Here is a 21,761-nt window from a genome sequence, read left to right as displayed (position 1 = left end):
AAAATTGTGAATCACCACAACCAAGATCCTTGAGCATACAGTCATAAATGTGCGCACAAATGAAGTGCGTCAAACGTTGCACAATCAAACCAGAAAAATTACAGCGCTTTTGTATTCCCTGGTATCTAACCCCTCCTTGCAACCCACGGGTCTCAAAGGATCTGCTGCCAATGCCCTGGTGCCAGACACCACAGGACGCCCCCAGAAGTCCTATATCCACGTCAAGTCCGATCCAAGGAGGCCCCACTATGGATTGGACTTGGCTCTAGGGTACTGGCACGTGCCACTGATGCTCAATCAGACTGGGATCTGGAAAATTTGGAGGCCAGGTTGACACTTTGAGCTCATTCCTGGGGCCATTCCTGAGCAGTTTTTGGGATTTGGTATGGTGCATTGACCTGCTGGGGGCCCACTGTCATCAGGGAGTGCAGTTACCATGAGGGGACTCAGTCTTAAACAGTGTTTGGGTGCGTGGTGCGTGTCAAGTGGCACCCATATGAATACCAAGACCCAGCAGAACATTACATTGTAAGGAGATGATCAACGTTATTCACTTTACTTGTGAGTGGTTTCAATGTTGTGGCTGATGAGTGTATATATTAAGCGATAACAATTAAAAACTTACAAAGAAAAAAAACATGAATTCCCCAAAACTATAATTGTATCTATATCCAATGACCATGTCATTAACCAAAAGTGTTATCTGGTTGACTCTCATGCTGTGGTATGTTGAGGAACAGTACGGTAATCATTTGCAGAAATTGTTCAAATGCAAATTTGTAATGGTGAATAATACCTCCAAACGCAGTCACTACTTGCACCTCACAGTTCTACTATGGTTCTTACTAATCACAATCTAATCATCAGTCATTCTGAATGTGTAGATGCTGATGTATATATGTAATGATATATAATATAATATAATGGATCGACCCTGTGTTTCATTTGAGGAAGTTATGGTCCAGAACTGCTCCTCACCCAGTTTTGAGGTCTGTAACACGGAGACAATTTGTGGAGTCGAGTCCTACACGTCCGTTCCGCACAACGCTGCACAGCAAGGGCCGCAACTCAGGTGAGATCCGGTGCAGTGCAACCTCAGGGGACATGTTGTTCATTGTATCCACTCTGAAGAGTCTGTGAACATATAGTGACAATTCGCGGAAATACTTAAACGTCATTTATCAAGACGACATTCTACAAAAAAAAACAAAACAAAACAAAACAAAACAAAAAAACAAGCATGTGTACTGAGGAGTCAAGGGACATGAACTACATCACGTAGGTGACATTTTTAGCTGTAATTTCCTAGCGTAAGGGAAATACTTGAATTAACGTCAGAGTCAGTTTCCTGTTCTAAGATTTTAGCTTTCTGGCAAAAATTATTCGGAGGAAATATATTTTAACGCACGGATTACGCAAGCTGACAAAGAGTGATTATCCACCTCAATATTCCTGGAAGTTTAAGGCTATAAAAAACACACACACGGGCCAAAAGGGTATCACGGGGACACCAATGACTACTTTCCCCCTCTCCTTCACTAGAAACTGCCATGTAGGCTGGGCACATTGCATGAGGAATAAACAATGTGGTAATAAGCTGATGTTTGGCGTACACTATAACATCCAGAGACTCGGGGGAAATTAGTCTGTGCGTCATATTTTGTTACTGTAATGCTCGTAAGCTTGGTATCGTTAGCCACTGTAAGCTTACCACAGAATGAAGCGTCAAATTGCAACAAATTCAACATCTGGCTCACTCAAAGATAAATTTGTTCGTTACTGTCTATTTAGATACAACATGCGATGTGAGTTCGAGTACCTGAAAGCGCTGGAAATCAGATAATTTAAGCGTTAACGCCAATGTTTACTTCATGCTCTCAAAATTTCCGGTACATGTTGTTTGGGTCCTTCTGATGCCCCACACTTAGCTGTCTGTAACAATGCCTGTCTAAATACAAAGAGTGTTTCACTTCCAGAGCCACATAGTCTCGTTATAAATAAATTATAAAGCATGTTCAGTTTGACAAAATCAAACCTAAAACGTTTAAGGCAAGACAAAGTGCGCAATCGCTGATTTACTGACAAAAATGGGTCTGGCAATAGCTACGACGCTAGGCAGCTGTCATTGTGCACTTTGGCCATCACTTGTCAGTTGTGGGTGTTGAGTTGTCCACTCTACAAGAACAAATTTGAATGCAAGGTAATTACTGTGCCTCGTTTCTCAACAACAGTTTATCACAACGCACTTTATTTGACTTTAGAGTGCGTCTAATTAAGCTAGGTCGTATTCTCTTTGAGTTTTTGGCGATTTATTCCAGTGTTCCCATGTTTCCAGACGTTGGAAAGAATGTTTGGATACACACGCTGTTGCCTTTAAGTTCTCTCAGTATTTCAACTTTGTGACATAGTGACGTTTACCTGACAGCTACAAATACGTTACTTGCACAATAAGGATTTATATGGAAAGCATACAGTACAGTAAGCCAACACTATACGTGGTTGTTGCTTAAATTTACACTCCACATCTTCAGGTTATGCAGTAGTAAGACTAGCCATTAACGTGACATTGGAGTACAACTCACAGGCACATTTATCAACAATTTAACACTCAATATTACTCATATGAAGATAATTAAGTATTTATAATACTTTAGTAAGCACCTACTGTAATACTTAAATACATACTTAAGGGTTGCAATGGTATGAGACGTTCACGGAATGACAACGTCTCAGAAAATATCGCGGTTTCACGGTATTGCGGTGCATGGTGTTACACAATTATTATTATCAGTTAGCCTACAATGACATTTAAGGGAACGAAAATAAAGCTTTTTAGGGAGGGTTGAACAAACACTTTATTACTTACTACTATAACTGAAACTTGAAACTATTTTTTAAAGGAGGCATGTGTAAAAAGTCACATTTTTGGTTAAAAAAACCCAAAAGAAATAAAAGGTCAGACTCTAGGTCAGTTGCATTTTTATTTCAACGCCATTGATAAGCAAATGTAGGCAGTATGATAACCATCAAATTTCATCTGTATTCTGCTGCAAACCTACATAAGGGAGTGCTATGGTGTGTCTCAAATCACATACTTCCCTTAGTACACTTCCATGTTGTATACTATGTGCGCTATGTACTCATTGGCGTAGTGTGCGAATTTCGACAGGGTAGTGTTGTCTCAAACTAAACACGGCCATTGTGCACTCACCGGAAATGATGACTGCAAATTAGCTAGTTAGCAAACTAGCAATCATTACAGACTGCTTAATTAACCCAGTGAACATACTGCTGGCTTATACCTGACAACAGTATAGTTGTCCTTAGTGCAAAAAACACATGTATTTGTACAATGCAGCGACCTTCACAGTCACACAGTCCTCATCCGCCATTTCCAGTTTGAAAAGTGGTCGCTCCCCTTCTGCTACGTTGCCAAGATGGTGACCATTGACGGCGAGAAGTGTCCATAGTTCCACACTCAACTTCTTGACAGTTTTGAGTGCACCATCCGGGTACTCATAGTGCACTGCATTTTAACATACTGCTCAGTGTGAACACACTTATGCACTCAAAAGTGTAAGTATGGAAGTACGTGATTTGAGACACAGCACTAGTTCACGTACTTTGGTTACTTAGGTATTTGTATGCTTGTATACATACAGATAGACTAAGCCTAATACATGCATAAACGTTTATGTGTTTACCCTAATGCATGAGGTTTTTTTTATTAAATCCTTTATTGCAGTTGTCATATTTGCCTTCCTTGTTTTTATACAGAAAGATTTATTGATTTAACCAAAAGAAATCTCATGGCATTCACATCACATTAAATGGTCAACTCTTTTTTTTGAAAAACTTGAGTGGTGGATTGCTATTCAGCAATTCAGCACTCTGACATCTCTCCACTTTGTGCATGTATAGGTCCTGTTTGTGCATGTGTGTGTAATTGACAAGCAAGAGTGAAAACATTGAATTTCCCCTCAGGGGATTAATAAAGTAAATAAAACTTAAAACTAAAAAAACTTAAAACTTTTTTGAAAAACTTGAGTGGTGGATTGCTATTCAGCAATTATACTATTGTATATCATAGCCCCTAAAAACACCTCACAGTCTGAGAATTATTCAAGGGGCTATGTGAAATGACACCTAAAATGTTTCTGACGTGTACAAACACAACAAATCTAACCCGGAAAATAATGAAAGATGAGCACAAAGGAATAGAAATGATGCGGGTACGTGCAGCAAGACCAGTGGTGTTTCCGCCTGAGGGCAATAGGGCTGATTCACAATGGGGAAATTCCACCCTCATGGGGGTGATTCAGAATAAATAAGAAAAATATATTGACATTAGAAAGAGCAACAGTAAAATATGTTTAGTTGGTTATCATTTAATGACATGAGAGATTGTCTGATTAATTCACTGTTCCCTGACAGTTGCCTTTTGAGTGTTCTTAAATGGTTAGGAAAATAAGCCACTGTAAATAAAAAAAGACTCTTGACAATCTAACTATGTGTGTGTGTTTGGTGGGGTGGGGGTGCAGTGAGAGTAAAATGAGTACTTTTGTGATTATAGCCATTATCTAAACTTTTGAAAAGTATTTTTAAACATAAATGGTCATATCAGTGTAATGACAATCATTACCCAGTCATGTCTTGACTCCCTAACCAGACATAGGCAAAATATGTAATCTTACAAGTTTTTTTTTAAATGGGTCCAAGAACGTTTTCTTCTGGATTTTACTCATGGCTCAGTCTAAACTGTTTAATCCAGCGCGTGCAGCCTTGATTTGCATTTAGACTAAATTGTTCCAAACATGTGACCACTGCACTTTATGCTTGAATCAGTTAATTTTCAAAAATGTGAGTTTCAACTCTTCAATCATCTCTTAATTTGTTCATTCATATTCAGTCCCTACAAACACTTATTCAGGTTGGTCAGCTCCTGTATGATAATTCGGCCTCAAATTCAACAAGAAAGGGAGAATTTTAAGAAGGTTCCTTGCTGTTTCAAGTGGTTGGACAATGCAGATCCCATAATATTCTCCTGCAGTGGAGACGTGGAGGGTTCTAGGCTAGCTTTTCATGCCTGCCGAGGGAAGACAATATGCTGCAAGATGTGGGAGAGAGAATTGAGCCATCCTGCAGCCAGCGGCCAGGCTTTCCAAGTCTTCCACTGCCTAGGCAGAGATTTGAAGAGATTAACACACTAGCATTAGCTCTGATACAAGCCGAGGATTGAATTAATTATAGACTTTGCTGGGCTGCGGTGCATTCACGTGGTGTAGCATTGAAATACCCCCACCCCCCCTCCACCCCCAATAAGATTGGAACCTGTCCAACTCAGCCAGCGATGAATGCTCTATTTTTACCGTCTTTCTTGTTTCAGTCAAGCTCATGCTAATGTGGGAGATAAATAATATCAAGTGATTTTTGTTTAGAGGCTGTTGGGAAACTAGTTTACATATTTTGCCTGATATGCCCCCGAGGAGTCTGCTGTGCTTTAGATTTTGTCCTTGTTTATGAATAGGTTTTACTGGAAAGGCTAGACGGATGTTGAGAAATTCAAGAAATCTCCCAAATCATCAACACGTAATTTAAATAAAGAATCTTTAAGATATTTCATGTCCAGAAATGACTGTTGTTACTGCAGAAATAACACAAGTGTGTGTCTTAATCAGATCATGACTGAAGCGGCCTTTGATGTGATGGTGGTTGGCTCCTGTATGACTGACTTGGTGAGGTGAGTAAAGTTAGCTCTTCCTAACCTTGTTTTACTAAATCTCTACTAACTGGTAAAACACACTGTGTCAGTACTGTGTGTGCTTCCTGAAATGACCATAAATCAACCCAATATTTTATGTCAAGGCTGAGTACAAAACCTACAGGCTAAATCTGTGTTCAGGAAACTCCCTTGCTTCCTCAGGTGGGCCCAGCAGGAAGCAGGACATAGGGCAGATTTTCATGATCATATTAGGACATGTATTTCAAGCATGTTACTCAACTGTGGGTCTGGCCCTTTGTAGTTGTGGTTTATATGTAGGTAGGGTTTCCAAGACTGATTTGGTTGATACATTTGTTAGCTTTTAATATTCAAAATGCACATTGTTTGAAATGTCTGTCTTTAGAAGCATCTCTAAAAAGGTTGAAACACTTATTTTGTAGCTCTGGAACCAGTATTTGAATAGTATATAGAGCTATTCATGTCCCTTGTAACCCACTGGACTCCCCAAGGGGCCCCAAGATAAATATGAAGAGCCACAAGATGTTTGTTTTACATAAAATTATAGGCTATTAATATATTCCAACATTTGACTCCAATGTATGTTTTTCTTGTAAAATATTCAACACTTCCACATCTGTTATCCTCTAAAAATCCTACAAATGAAACAGTCCAACAAGGAAAATCACCGTAGCTACTGTGATGTCACCCAGTTGTTTGTGGACTCATGTTTTGAAGCCTCAGGTTCGGTATTTCAGCCGTTGCCATTTTGTGTTTTTGGAGAGGCTGGTGCTGTGGAGAGGTGAGGGGTGGATCTGACTGAAATGCTAAGACACTATCAGCAGACAGTCTGTCACCCAAAGCAGCCACACCCTTAATTATTCATAACTTTGAGCAAGTTTTTGGTACTTCTGCGGTGGCTTCATTTTTCAGCACCAGTGCTTCCTGCTTTGACCACATACAGACAATAACCTGTGAAGAGAGGATAAAAGTAGGCATTGCTTAATTTTCAAGGGTTTTATCAAGCATACTAATTATATATGGTGAGCCTGTAAAGCTTTGGATATTTCCACAAGCTGAGGCAGTGCACACGCAGCTGTAGTAATTTCAATTTTTCTCCCAAACCAAAAAACACAGCATTGGAGCATTGGAGCTAAAGCTACGATCGTTAGCAATCCCAGCTAACCATCATGCTACCTACAGTGGTAACTGAGTGTTCCAAAGCCAAGACACGCTGTCATTACCAGACTACATTAGTTTGTGGGGTTACTGGTAAGGTTAAAAGCCTGGGATTCAACGAGCATGCAGTGTACAGTCTGTAATATTTCCTGAATCCCTACTGTGTGGAGGCTGGTCCTGCCATTCAGGTTTTAATAGTAGTTACTATTTCCTGCTCTGAATTGTATTTAGGGCAGATCTACTTCAGCAACTCCGGCCAAATTGAAGTCAGAATTGACAACGTTTGGAAAATACAAACGAGTAAGCTAAATGACTAAACAGGGTTATTTTAGAATGAAATGCAGCTTCAGCATTAGTCTTTTAGCACAGTCATGCTCATCATAAATGTAACCAATTAAGATGTGTATTTACAAGACTTTAAGGACTTCAAGACAACGTTAAGTCAGCCGGAAACAGCAATTTCACTCATCTCATGGAGTTGATGTTTGCTGTCTGCCAGTGACAGTTGTCATTTCAGACGGCAAAATTGACAATTTCAGCTAAAAGAGAAGCCTGATTTTGTGTTCCTCTGTCTGAAATCAAAAATGCATTGTTTAAACAATGACTATGAATTTCAAGGGGTAAATCTGCTGTCAATGTTAACTGCATTAATTTAACTCGATAGACGGAGCAGTAACTTGGGGGGTGTAGCTCAGCTAATGGTGAATTGTCTTTGCTTAAAACATGTTTCCCTTTATTATTATTAACCACCACATCCCCCAGTTTTCCTTTAAGGATTTTAGTTTGACATGCAAGCTTGTGGAAAATATGGCATAAGGGCTGAAGGGTGTTTTCCATGATGGCTTGAAATGGACTGCACAGTCCTGTCTACACAAGAATAGAGGAAGTGGTCTAAACTTAGATAATGCCGCTGGCTGCTTTTTCAATACTTGTCCTAAACGCCCAAAATGTTGTACAGAACATCCTCGGTGTAAGAGAGTGGGGTCCTGTAGCTTTTAAGTCATTAGGCAGTAATAGTGAGCAGACTTCTGGTTGAATAGGAAGACATGTGTCCATCTTTTTTCTAAATTTTGTAACATTTTCTACTTGAAGAACACACCATTTCTTTAGATTTATTTGAATTACATAAGCTGCTGTTCTAAGATACTAAAAATGATCCACTGTTGCAGCCTGTGCTGTACAGACACCAAATCATTGATCAAGTCATTGGCAGATGATGTAGGTGTGACCCTCCCATGGTAAATCTGACTCTGGTTTCAGAGACTCAAAGTGTGCAGATGATCTGGTATAATTACTGCTTACTAAAATGTCAGTGTTGCATCATCCTCATACGTGGTGAGATTTGTTGAGCCAAGTAGGATCCATTCCCACAAATCATTAGTCATCATCTCCAGCACAATGGGTTAGTTGAAAACAATTTGTCATCCTCATTTACCATAACCTTTGTGAGGAATGACACAATCACAGAAGATACATAAAGTCAATACAGTATAATGTCATGTCTTCATGGGCTCCAGCCACCCAAATGTCTCCCTGTCAGCGTGAAGTAGTGTGCTGTTTGAGCTTGTGCGACAGTTTAGTCGTACAGCTTGTGTCATATTTTTATGTGAAACACGGGAAAAAAATAACTGTCACCTGGCTGCCAGCAAATGGAGATCTAAATAAACAAGCACAATATGTGCCAGTGGGAGAAAAGTTTCATGGCATTCTGGCGTGCGCACACTCCAATTCAAGTTGTCACATTTTTGTTGTCACTCACAAGTTCCAACTTATCAAAAACACATGCTTCTCCTACTGTTTTTTTTTTTTTTTTTTTTTTTTTTTTTTTGGTGGGCAAGTATTTATTTTGTTGCTCATTAGCAATTCAGCCAGTGACTTTCTGCTTTGAAGGGCAGGCGTTGTCAATTAAGACCCTAATAAGCTAACGGGAAATGGCCTGTTTTTGGAGAGTGTGTGTGTATGTGTGTGTGGGGTTGGGGCTTTTTGGATGGAGGTCAGAATGCGGATAGGGGAGGGTAGTTGGAATACATTCACAGCCCTTCAAAGTGATATGCATGGCTTTGAAGTTAGAAATCCAGTTGTCTTGAACAGCCAGTGTTTGGGTGGCACTACAATTGACTGACAGACAGCGGAGGCACACACACACACACACACACACACACACGTACATACACTCTCGCACTCTGTCTCCCTCTGCTTCTGTCTTGCCATACAAACACACAAGAGTAACACAGATCTCTCTGGTGTTTTGTTATAAATGTATTAGTCAGGCTGCAGAGCATACTCTGCTCCTTTTTTACGGCATGTTGTTTGGTAGTAAAAGGTCATGTTTAATCGTCTACTATCTGCAGTGCACAAAGAGGAGGAGCAGCGGAGCCTCTCAGGCTTTTAACCCATTGTCAAAGCTGTACAGTGCCCCCTACTGCCTCAGCTTACTGAGTGGAAGCACTTATCACCTGCTCAGTGAGAATCTGAGTTTCCCAAATTATAGAGCAGAACCACAGCGTTGTTTCTTCCAAAGCACAGTAAACACACCTTTATCTGATGTTTTTATTTGAGTGAATCTCAAGCCCAGACTCACAAATCTGGGCCCCAGTTGTAAGTGTGACAATTAGTGAATTAAATCGATTAGTGGATTGCATCGGTGTATATTTTGAAGGGACACGGGGACATGTCCCACTCAATATTTAAAACCTTGCATTACCCCCCGCCCCACCCCAATAGCAACATGAAAATAGCAGAGGACTTTTATTTTGACAATATTGAAAACATTTACCCCATAAACTGATGCAGAAAAGGCACAAAATTATGCATTAAAATTTATCAGAATGCAGGAAATGAAGTGTTTGATGCTCAGAATTTTCAGACCTTTAAACCCCCTGTTTCATATGTGTCCTGACAGTCATTTGAAAAAGTCACCATGGGCTCTGGAAACTTGTGATAGACATTTAAAACACTTATCTGACATTTTATTGACCAAACAGTGAATTGATTAATCATGAAAATCAATAACCATTACAAAGTTAAGCGCAAGGTTTGGAATTTTTAACTTCAATACCATCTTTCAGACCATGTGTGAGCGCAGTGCTTTCTAATCTTTTTTTCTTTCACATCAGATACTACACATGTCAGTGATTTTTGAGCATTTATGATAATTTTCCCTTCTCAGATTGTTTCATTTGGATGATTTGTAGAGGTCTGAAGTGGTAAAACTATCCAGTATTCAATTTCAAAAGCAAAGATCAGTGAAAAGTTAAAAACAAAGAATTCCAGTTAATTATCTCATGGCCTCAGGTTTGTCTTGTGACCCCTTGGAGGAGTCCAAGCCTCCAGTCTGGGAAGCACTGTTATTACTGCACAGTAGGGCTGCAACTAAACTTTTTTTTTCAATTATCAGTTAATCTGCTGATTTTTTTATCTATGAAATGCCAAAAAACTGTTAAATGCTTATCACAGTTTCCCAAAGCTCCATATAACATCTTCACATAACTTCTTTTGTCCAACCAACAGTCCAATACCCAAAGACTATCACACATTTACTACATCATACATCAGTTACTGTCATAAATTATGAAGAAAAGCAGCAAATTCTCACATTGAAGAAGCTAGAACCACTAAATGTTCTGATATTTGTGCTTAAGAAATAACTGAAACAATTAAATGTCCAAATAGTTGGCAATGAATTTACTTCTGAGCATCTGATCGATTAATTGAGTAATTGTTGCAGCTCTCCTACACAGTGTTCCCTCTCGTGGCATTTTCATCTCAGTGATGTGTTGTGGGACCCTGATGCTCACTAGTAGAATACAGGAATTTTCTCCTCAAGTTAAAAAAAATCTACTCATAAAGTATTAATAGTTACCACTGTTTTATATTTCTCCTACAGTAGAATTGTTCTATACCATAAGCTCTGTCAAAAATCTGTCTGCCAACCTTTTATGTAAATTCATAAAAAGAGAAACAAAGCTCTGATGTTTCTATAAGCGCTGACCAATTCAGACTGTGAATAGGTTGATAAGTGGCTTATTATATCCACTGATATAGGCCGTTTCTGTCCAGCGAGTGAATAATGGCAACATGCATGTGGCTCTAACAAATGGTCTGACCACACAAAAATAAACGCCCACGTCCTACTCCGACACTGCACCTCTTGTTAGCACCACAGCTCACCGTGTCCATGTAAGGTATGCTGTCTTTGCTCAACCTGTTCTTTGTTAAGTTCCTTCACCTTGTCCTGATTCACTGGAGCTTCCGCTAAAAGGACCTTCATGGAAAATTATACAAGATGAGAACATAAATGTTTCCTCTCAGTGATGCATAGGTTTGAAATGCTTCTTTTCTGAGGCTCAACATGAACCGAAGGTTATAACACTTAGATTAAAATGGCTTCTGCGTTTACTTTGACCGTGTAGTATCCACACAGATTACTCAGTAATTATATAAAATTTTTGATAAATACAAGCAAAAGCTTGAGCTCACTGTGAGTATCTTATTTTGCAAATGGTAAGTTCACTTCAGAGGTTGTGTTTGGAACTGGAAAGACAAGCTCTAGTTCAAACTTTGGAAAACAGCATTTCAGTTTGTTTGTGTCCAAGTCTACTTCCCTCTGTTGCTCACCAACAGCTGAGGAATGACTTTAATAGAGACGGAGGAGAGGGAAATGAGAGCCAGCCTCAAAGCAAACACTTCACGTCACTGAACACCTGCTTTGGCCTCTTGGTTCCATGGGAGAAAACGCACTGAGGTTGCACTTTAGCACATAGCTGCCCTGTTTGTTTGGAGCACTCACCACAGACAACAATAGCCAAGTGTCTCTCTGGGCATGAAGAGGCGTGGGTGGATTTATTTAAGAATTTGGAAATCTGTTTATCTTACCTGTCAGTTATCTGCCTTTAGATGGCTGTCGGCCAAATGTAACATTGACAATATTTTTAGAATCTACAAAGGTTGTGCTCATTATTTCTCACAATTGTGTGAATGTCTTAATAAATGTCATGAACACTTTAAGGTTAAGATCAAATATGACACATAAAAAATCAGTTTCCTGGGCATTTTTATAAAACAGAAAGGCAAAACATTGGTTAGTGACCTGTGTATGATGGACACAGATAAATGCTTCTTCTTACGTGATAATCCTTTCAGCCTCTACACCTGACAGAAAGTCTTTCTGTCAGTCATTTTACAATCATCTCTACCAAATGAAGAAGTACGGACAAGCAAAGGAACTGGAATGAAGCTGAAGTAGAACTAGGCCTCCACCATGAGTGTCAGTGAATGGTCAGTCCTTTAAACAGAAAATGGTCCCAGGTGCTACCTGAAATATTCAATCAGTACTATTGCTTGGTTGCTGTCTTGCTGAGAGTTTCATGAAAATATGGATGTTTTGTCTAGTATTAAGCCAGAGCTCCAAATAGCTTAGCGTAGTATAGTTTTTACATTTCTGTTTAATTACATATTAAACAAACAAGATGTATTGTGGTAATTGCTGAGCTCTAGAGGTATTGGTAGGCCAAGCTAGCTGTTTTCATTTGTTTCGACTCGACTAATCACCTCCAGGCTCTAGCTTCATGTTTAGTGTACAGAAATCAGAGCAACAACCATATTGTCAATTAACTATTGGCTGGAAAGTGAATAAGCATGCTTGCACCTTTCCTTTCTGAAGTAGCGCTGAAATATTTAAAGTTCCTCTCCAGACACGTTTTAAATAAAGTAAAAAGAAAGTAAAAAATACTCTGCTATGATTAATGTTACGTTCAACATAGTTCTCCCACCTTTAAGGTAAAAACCTCTCCCTCATGACAAATTCTGGATTTGGCCTTGCACCCCGCCCACCACCTCTGCTTGCGCTAGGGTAACGGACCTTCATAACGGTTCACATGATATCTAGCAAGTTAACACTACACGAATGACACTGTCACATTACGTACTAACAGAAAGTTACATACTTAACGTAAAGTTGCGTAGGTTAGATTTAGGCAAGTAAAGTCAGGTTTGGGAAAACAATCATGGTTGGGTGCTGTCACGTTACATAGGTGAGGTTTTGGAAAGTAAAGTTAGGTTGGTCAGGTTTAGGAAGGGAACTGGGTTTCACAAAGTTCACTTGGTTTTGAACACTGGTCTCCTGAGGTAAAGTCCTGTGTTTGTTTGACCTAGCCACCACCCCAACCTGCATTCTGACGTGGATTTGGCTTATTAAGTAAGAATGATACTTGTGTTCATACTGGGAGGTTGATATACTTTATATATATGTCTACAGGCCACTTTGGCAAGCATTAGCATTAGGTTCAGCCATCTTTGAACCTCAGTCAGACCGAGACTCAAATGGCAAGTCTGTTGTGCACCAAAATTACTGACTAGCAGACATATCAGAATTGTAAGTGTATGTACCACTTTTTATTTCGTAATGTTTTTTGTTAGGTTGCAACTGGATTAGTTGTAGCTACATCCAAACACTACTCACTCTACCACATTTGCAGACAAAGCTTTCCCTATGCTAATGCTATGCTAATGCTAACTCAACTCTCTGTTCTGACAAGTCCACTCTGCGCTGAAGGTTTCAGGTTTCTTTGCCAATGTGGCGTCAAAGTCTGTTCCCCCCATAGACTGTAGATATATATTTCTAGTATATGACAGCAATTGGCTTTCATGTCAGTGACACACGTTTGAATCTCAGATTGAATCTCACCCCCTTCAGTAGAGGAATGTGAAAACACCTCTCTAGTGACAAACAGTATAGTCAAGGTCAGACATTTACATAAACAGAAGGAAAACACAATTTTGAGTGGAGGGGGGCTTTAAGCTCTGATCCTCTACTCAAAAACTCAACACCAAGGTTATTCCCTATGGTCTCTAGTTCACTCTGCCCCATGCCAGACATAGCTGTCCCACTGATCCAAACAATGGCTGAATGGAAAAAACGTTGTAATCATGAGAAATGTGTCATGCAGAGAAAACTGCAGAATTGCATTCTTATCAGATGAGCTCCATCGTGTTATCTGAAAAGGCATAAATCTCTTAGCTAAAATGATGCAGTGTTTGACATTTAATAGCAACAGCAAAGTAACTATTCATCACTTCTGTGGCTTTGTGTGATTTCACATGCCATGATGGTTACTAGCACTCAGGAACATTACTTATTGAAAGACTGATTGAAAGAATTACACTAATAGATTTTTTGACACCCGTCATCAACAATTAAATGAACAGCACCTGCAAAAACAGCGTACAAAGATGCAACCAAAGAAAGTTAATATTAATGCAGCCTAACGTAATGCTGAACTGTACTTCATTCATTTAATGGTGAGATTACACATTAATCAATGACAGGGTTATGTGGTGTAACATTAACTTAGTTTAATAAGCTAATTTCCATCTGCTGGCTTTTGAACGAACAGCATGTTGAGACGTCAAGAGTTAGCTAGTTCGCGTTCCATTATGATTAATGAATTGTAACCGACGGGAAACTTTGTTATAGCTATCTTACATTAATTACTGACATTGACAAACCCTATTTTGCATTTTGCATTCACTGTTAACACTTACAAACTTAGTGAATGTAGCCTTAGATGTGCAGAATCTATTTCACATCACAATGTTAGAATCTGTTTTACTAGTGGTTAAAGGTACACACAGTTTTACATTAGCACTACTCACTCTGATTGGCTAGTACTTGTTGCCTGTGTTGGTTGGGTAGGAAGGCAAGAAGAGTGAGGTTGGTGAGAGTTAGGGTATAAATGTCAGGGCAAGCCAATCAGAGGCAGAGTAGGGCGGGTCATGCCTTCACCATCCTAGGAAAAATAAATCTGCCGGTATATGTTGGTGTGCATCATGTCCTTGGGTTCTCAGTCAGATCCAGCCCTTACTCCCACCCAGCTCCACCTTCTCGACCAAATATGGTCACTTCAGGTCACTTCTGGTCACAAAAAAACAAGATGGCAATGGCCAAAACGCCAAACACACTTGTTTGCGACTTGTGAACTTGAGCGTGGGCATCCTTGACTCTTGCGACAGTAAACAACACTCGTTTTAAGGCAACTGGGTTTTCTGGCACAACACTGGCACGGCTGGTGCTAACGGCTTTCCAGACAACACAGCTACTGGAACTGCTGAAGCCTGTTCATATAGATATTTGAAGGAAATAAATCTCACATTTAGATGCAAATTGTACCCGCCAGTCTGAAAAAACAACTCCGAACGTCAGCCACATTGGCAACAAATTTGAAATGACACATTGAGTTGAAGCTTCTGACCAGCGTTGGGAAATATCTGTGAGTGAGTGATGATTACAAAATGGTATTTTAATCAAATGGAAGACAAGAATGTAAACTAGTTCATTTTTTAGGTCTGTGAACTCAGTTCAAAATTCCAGTTGTAAACTATGAACATGAACTAGTTCATTTTAATCTGTGTGAACTGAACTTTAAGCGACAGACAACAGTGAGTCTTGTTGGTGTCTGTGCACAAGCACTACTTTTTTTTTTACCATGAATCATGCAGCTGTGACACAGGTGGGAAAAATGTTTTATAACAACTGCACCAAGTAGAATAGGTAATGTGTTTGTGGAAGAGATGTGTGTGCGTGTGTATTTGCATGTGTTAAACCTTTGTTCCGTTTTCTTCTCACCACAGTTCAGTCTCACTGACCCTACATCCTGTTATAGCTTTGGGCATTTTAGTGTTTTCACACGCCGGTGCAAAAACAGCAGCATTTATAGCAACCTCCAGTGTTTGCCACCAGCCTCTCAGTTACTGGAAATCCTGGGATTGAGTGAGCTTACTGTAATAGCGCACCTGCCGCAAACACACTCTCTCACACACACACAAATATAAAAAAGAGCAACAACAGGGTGAAAAACAAGTTTATGACAACATTTTGCCATCCGCAAACCCTTTGGCCCCAGGCAGTGCTGGCCTGGGGCCAGACCACAGCATCCTGACGTACAGTATGAAGCTATCTGTTGTCTCTCCCCCATATTACTCACCACCCACTCTGTCTCCATGATTGGAAGAACCAGGGAACAGACAGCTCCTCCTGAGGGCACCCACCTGTGGCATATCAACCTTGAGGGGAGGGGTGGGACTTTACCCAACCCTGATGAGTCAGGCATTACTGGTGCGGCCAGTGTCAAGTTGAGACATCTATGGCTTTTGCTAGTTGCATCATTTGCAAATTTGGAGACACATGCATGGGCATATCTGACTGAATGTCTAGGTAACATATCTACTGTGCTTTTTAGAGTGATGAGGCAATTGCAAACTCCATGTTCTGTCTGTGTATTTATTACTGTGTTTAAGTACAGTAACCCAAAAAAGGGGGGGAAGACTCAAGGGAAAAAAGTTTCCTATGCTCCGTTTATTTCGGCAATGGTTGCATTTTGTTGACCTTTCTGTAAAAGCACTTCACAAGGCCAAAAGATATAATCCTCCGCAGACTTGACAGAAACCTCTTGTCTGTGTGTTTTTTTCGCATTCCCCTTTGATAAATAAATAGCATAACCAGGAAAAGATTTGGCCCTGAAGGTTTATCTTCATATTTTGGCATCCCCTCTACTCCTCAGTTTCAACGTAGAACACTCACACTGCCAAATAAAACATTTTTCAAAGTTTGATGGAAGATTTTCAAACTTTTATCTGCAGCGTGAAGAGACTATTATGGTGAAAAAAGCGGATTAAAATAAAAACTCTATGCAAAGCATTTCTTAAAGGAGAGAAATCTTAATTGTTCATTCTCCAAATCCCGTGAGGATTTCAATGTGAATATGTACTCCTTAAAACTGTGCTTATTGCCTGTTTTTTCCCACAGCCAGGCACCGAGGCTACCCAAAGCCGGGGAAACCATCCATGGTCACAAGTTCTTCATCGGCTTCGGAGGTAAAGGGGCCAATCAGTGCATACAGGCTGCAAGACTGGGGGCCAAAACCGCTATGGTCTGTAAGGTATGACTCTGAAATCAAGTTTGCAGCCATACGCTGCGGAGTTTTGTGTTATTATGTGTTATTCTGAAGCCTAGCATGAATCTGTGCATTTCAGTTTAAAAAAAAGTTATTTTGTTTGTCCAACCTTTGGCTCTTCTTCGTGTTACTCAGTACAAATAATCAGCCATCAGCTGCTTTATCCCACCAACTAGTTAACATCTCCAAAAAACCTTATAGCTTCGTTTACACTTCAGTCATTTTACCACATCAACTCTCCATGCCTCATTTTCTCTTGATCAATACTATACCGCATGCATACGCCCACCCACGCTTGAGTGCCTTCAAACAAGCCTATTCCCATACCATACAACCCAGAGTCTCCAATCAGTAAGCTCAGTGTGGCCTTTCAACCTGAGCACTAAAGCACCGAAGCCCCACCTCTGTCAGAACAAAGAGGCCCGATCGATAACAACCCAGTGCGGGAGGAGCTCTCCGGGCATGGGGAGAACCCAAAAATAGACACCCCGGCTTGTCAAAAACATCCAAGACGTAAGGCCGCTCTTCAAAGAGAATGGGGCCAAGCAGCCAATACCAGCCCAACCCATTATCACAGGCAGCTAGAAGTGCCCGCATTTTGGCACGTTTTTTGGAAAGCGTGGGTTCGAAGTAGGCGCCTCGGGGCAAGGTGGGGACCCCTTCCACAACCCAAAGTAGCTACAGATGTGGACATCCCTATGCGGATCAGGGGAAGAGGGGAAGGAGGGAAAGCGAGGTGGGCATGAAGAGGCGTGAAGGCGGGGTTATCGTGTCTTCAAGGCTTGGCGCAGCTGGTCGTGTGTTTGCGCGTGTGTGCGTTTGTTGACTTTGTGTGTTAGTTTTTGCACATTTTCGGCGGCGGCACCATGCCAGTATGCTGGCAGGGCACACGAAAATCCAACCCAACTGAGGTTTGAGTATACCACTTTTCAAAAGTTGCCGCTAACCAAGTCTGACCCCGCTTGACACTCTCTTTGTTGTAATCGTTTTGCCTTCAATCTTTTCTAGGTTGGTAAAGACTTCTTTGGAGACAATTACATTCAGAATTTCAAGAACAATGGTGTACACACAGGTACAGTTTTTTGTTTTTGTTTTTGTTTTTTTTTGCTTTACTGTACATGCCAAATTGGTTGCCATTTCCATGTTGCATGGCAAAAAGTTCACATTCAGAGCAATGTTTTTTTTAGTCTGTATTTTGCCAGTTCTTTTTAGTTACTCGAGGCTTTTGGACATACAAGAAAGTTTCTCTGTTGTTATGGCCAATGACTGTTAAACCATTTGGACTTGTTAAAAATAAAGTTGTGCTCAGTGCACATATCAGACTCCAGATGTTTGTGGCTTGTCTCTTGGTAGCCAAGAACCTGACGTGAGCCAAAGCACTCCAAGCAATTAGTAATGGTTACTATGGTGACATTTTGGTTTTCAGAGGTGTGTTTAATAAAAGACAAATAATAGAGGCTTTTAAACTCTGATTTGCACCTTTCATCTTCTCCCTCTGTCTCAGATTTTGCAGGGCAGACCTCTGACGCAGCCACAGGAGCTGCCTCCATCATTGTCAACAATGCAGGTAAATGCTTTCCCCACTAGCTTATACCACCCTGCTGAGAACCTAAGAGCTCTGAGAACCCAGCAGCTCTTTGCGTTGGAGAACTGGCGTCACACATGTATAACCAGGAGTGCGTGTGTGCTACTTTTTCTCACTACTACAGACACACTGCATACCGATGCATTTAGCACTACCACTGACTCACCACTACTCAAGTGACTATAATCACTGGATATACACTTACACACACGCAAATACTTAAGGGTACTAAACCATGCTGACTATCCACAGGTTCCAGTCTACAGCAATACAAGACTTTGCAAATAGAGAGCAACATCCGTCATGTAGCAAATACAGTCAGGTGATGTAAAACTCCTACGACACGCAGATGCCCTGTAGAATTTGGACCCCTTTTCTACCATTTATAGCCATATAGTCAGCAAAGTGCATTCTCATGCATCATTATGCAGTTAAGTGTTTGAATTCAAAGTTATGAAAGAAGACAGAGGTCTCACTGAAAGTGGTTCATGGAGAGATTGCAGTTGAGAAATAATCACTCATAAAACAATGTGGACAGGCCATTTTGCATCGGTGCGAGAGGTCAATTAATTCAGATGTATTTAGCTATTTCCTTAAGTGATGAAAAGATAATGCTCGAACAGAAAAACAAACCAATGTATATCAAAACATTAGGGTTCTGTGTTTAATCTGGGTTTATATGAAGTATTTTGAAGGTTATAATGTGATGACACATTGAGTATATACTTAACAGGTTAATAAGGCATGGAAGTTTTGATGAAACTTGACACTTGACGTTCTGTTTGACAGTGACATATTTTTCATATTAATGCCAAATGTCAGTTGGTGTATTGCCCTGCCAACATAGTGCGAAAATATAAGCGAAAATGTGTAAAAATAAAATGTACAGCAAGCCACCACAGTTTCTCTTATCTCATATCCCCAGTTTAGCCCTATTTATGGACTAGAGAGTTCCCATGGCTTCTCAAAGTCATCACGCAGTGGCTGCTGTATCCTCACACGTCTCTTTTGGTGTCCACGGGCAGGTGAGAATGCCATTGTGATCGTAGCCGGTGCCAACATGCTGCTGGGCAGCGAGGAGCTGCAGAAAGCGCTTCCAGCCATCAGTCATACAAAAGTGCTGGTGTGCCAGCTGGAGATCAGCCCACAGACATCCCTGCAGGCACTACGCATGGCTCAGGAGAACAAAGGTCAGTGAGTGTCAGCGTACTGTATGTATACAGAACATGTATATTCAGGTTTCTCTGAAGTCAGAGGAAGTTTGAAGTATTATAATGCCACTCTTACATAATACAGAACAACCGTGCCTCAATCACACCCTTCATTTGACCACAGAAGTGGCACGTAACTTTTAGATAAATAGTCATTTGAGGTTTTTTCAGCTGATCATGTCTCCCTCCTCTTCATCTGGTAAACACACCATAAACAGCATCATAAAATGCTACATTTGGATCACATACTATTTTAAAGGTATACTATGCAGAATTTTCCTTAAACAAAAAAACAATATACAGACTCATACAAAAAAAGAATTCCCTCTCCATCCTCACTTGTGACCCACTAGAAGTGTGTGGCAGTGCATTTATCTGCAGAGACCCTGCTATCAGCCTATATTTTCCTATTTTCTTATTATTTTGCTATGGTCGAGACATTCCTGGGTGTGTAGGCCCCCAGCCGTAAACAGCGTGAAGATGAGGTGGGGACTTCATAAAACCATATCCAGGGAAAGCTACAAAAAAATGCGGACACAGTGTTGAAAAAAACACAAGTATAGTACAACGAAAGAGTAAGCAATCAATGGTCATTGCAAAACAAGAGTGAATCTGTGGTTGGCTTTTACTTTCACACTTGCTGGCTAGCCAGGAAGGAGAGGATGGAGATGAAAAATGATGTGTGATTGGCCTGTTTTCTTTTGGATAGGTAGGTACCACCAGTGAGCCTAGCTAGCGCACGAAAGTATCGGCTTTTCCATTACAACAAATGTATTATTCCTACAGTAGTACAGTAGCTTAAAGTGTATGCATAGCGAATTTGCGAACCCTAGGATAGCAAAGGAGGGGCTAGCCTTACTTTGCTTCTGATTGGTTTAACCTGACCCTTATTACCCTAATCCCAATCCCACTCCTCTCGCCTAACCTAACCAATCCAACCAATCAAGGCAACAAGTACTAGCCAATCATTGGGAGCGCAGGGCGGGTCATTCGTTTGCTATCCTAGGATTCTCAAATTTGTATCGTACAAGCAGTGATAGGAGGAGAGGCTAAATTTGAAACTTCTGTTTACAAACAGTAACTGACAATTCCTGCATTGTGGACTTCTACAGTGATACGCCAACCAACGTCTTTCCTCTGAAACCCTCATCCCATGTTGGCTTTATAGGGGCAATAAAATGTTAACTGCAAAGTGAGAATGAGGGCTGTGTATTCATGGTGTTATAGCGGATTCTAGTAGTGACGGAGGAAGAAAATGTGTCCAGAAAAGTGTCAGAATGTCTGTGGAAACTTAGTCCACTTCTCTGCTGGCCAACTGTGTTCTCGCTCAGTATGTCCAAACCCCTCATATATCACTGTATACATACTGCCTCTGACTTAATCCTCATGCAAGGCCCTGTTGAGCCTGCCCCTCTGTAGCCAGGGGAGCTGCTCTGTCCAAGTTTACTCCTTGGCTAGCTTGACACTGCACATTCTATCAAAACAGCCCATACATGGCGGGGAGAGGTTTTATAAGTTTATTGTCACGCATTTACTGAAGAGACTTGAGTGTTATGCCTGGTAGTCAGTCAATAAACTATAGTAGGAATTCAGACAAATTGGTAGGGCTTACCACTAACCAAGAAAAGACTGGTGTGGAAGGCAGGTGCCCTCAAGGTTGCTCATATGGCAACCAACTCGCTTAAGAGCACAGAGCAAGATGATGCAGATGGAAGCAGTGTATTTTGGCAAAACTAATCTTTTCTAGCTGCTGTGAATACAATCAGACCACAGCCTACATTCTTATGTGTCATTTGGCATTGTCAAAAGATTCATTAAAAGCACAGTTTCCCATTTTAAATGCAGTTTCAAGTAACATTAAAACTAAATGACACATGAAAACTTCAATACATTAGCAAGCAAACACAGTCCAGCTGAGTTCAGTGGAGTTTTTGCTGCAGCAGTGTTACTTGGTCTGGTTATGACAAGTACCTTATGGTGGCTACTGAGCAAAATGGCTGACTTTATAGTCCTTTTTACACATAAATCCTGTGAAAGGGCCGTAACAAAGACCCGTCATTACGCCAACTTTGTTTTTTTAATACAGAGCCAAACACTGCTGGCATAATGCTCCCCAG

At 40.6% G+C, this 21,761-nt stretch overlaps 2 protein-coding genes across 2 annotated transcripts in view; one reads left to right on the top strand and one right to left on the bottom strand.

The window, feature by feature from the left end:
* The window catches only part of babam2 (BRISC and BRCA1 A complex member 2), a 117,893-nt gene extending 115,959 nt beyond the window's left edge, over positions 1–1,934 (bottom strand). The window contains exons 1-2 of the mRNA XM_049596461.1: positions 1,820–1,934; positions 979–1,134 (exon numbers count right to left, since the gene is read on the bottom strand). Of these exons, the coding sequence (XP_049452418.1) occupies positions 979–1,115 (137 nt within the window). The 5' untranslated portion in view covers positions 1,116–1,134; positions 1,820–1,934. The remainder of the gene's footprint in view (positions 1–978; positions 1,135–1,819) is intronic.
* A 176-nt stretch (positions 1,935–2,110) lies between these two features.
* The window catches only part of rbks (ribokinase), a 43,951-nt gene continuing 24,300 nt past the window's right edge, over positions 2,111–21,761 (top strand). Inside the window, exons 1-6 of the mRNA XM_049595945.1 lie at positions 2,111–2,200; positions 5,679–5,740; positions 16,701–16,833; positions 17,857–17,920; positions 18,353–18,415; positions 19,459–19,623. Of these exons, the coding sequence (XP_049451902.1) occupies positions 5,682–5,740; positions 16,701–16,833; positions 17,857–17,920; positions 18,353–18,415; positions 19,459–19,623 (484 nt within the window). The 5' untranslated portion in view covers positions 2,111–2,200; positions 5,679–5,681. The remainder of the gene's footprint in view (positions 2,201–5,678; positions 5,741–16,700; positions 16,834–17,856; positions 17,921–18,352; positions 18,416–19,458; positions 19,624–21,761) is intronic.

Source organism: Epinephelus fuscoguttatus, linkage group LG14, assembly GCF_011397635.1.
Source record: "Epinephelus fuscoguttatus linkage group LG14, E.fuscoguttatus.final_Chr_v1".
NCBI classification, from domain to species: Eukaryota; Metazoa; Chordata; class Actinopteri; order Perciformes; family Serranidae; genus Epinephelus; species Epinephelus fuscoguttatus.
Note: the sequence above shows the minus strand (reverse complement) of the source record. Positions and strands in the feature narration are given on the sequence as shown.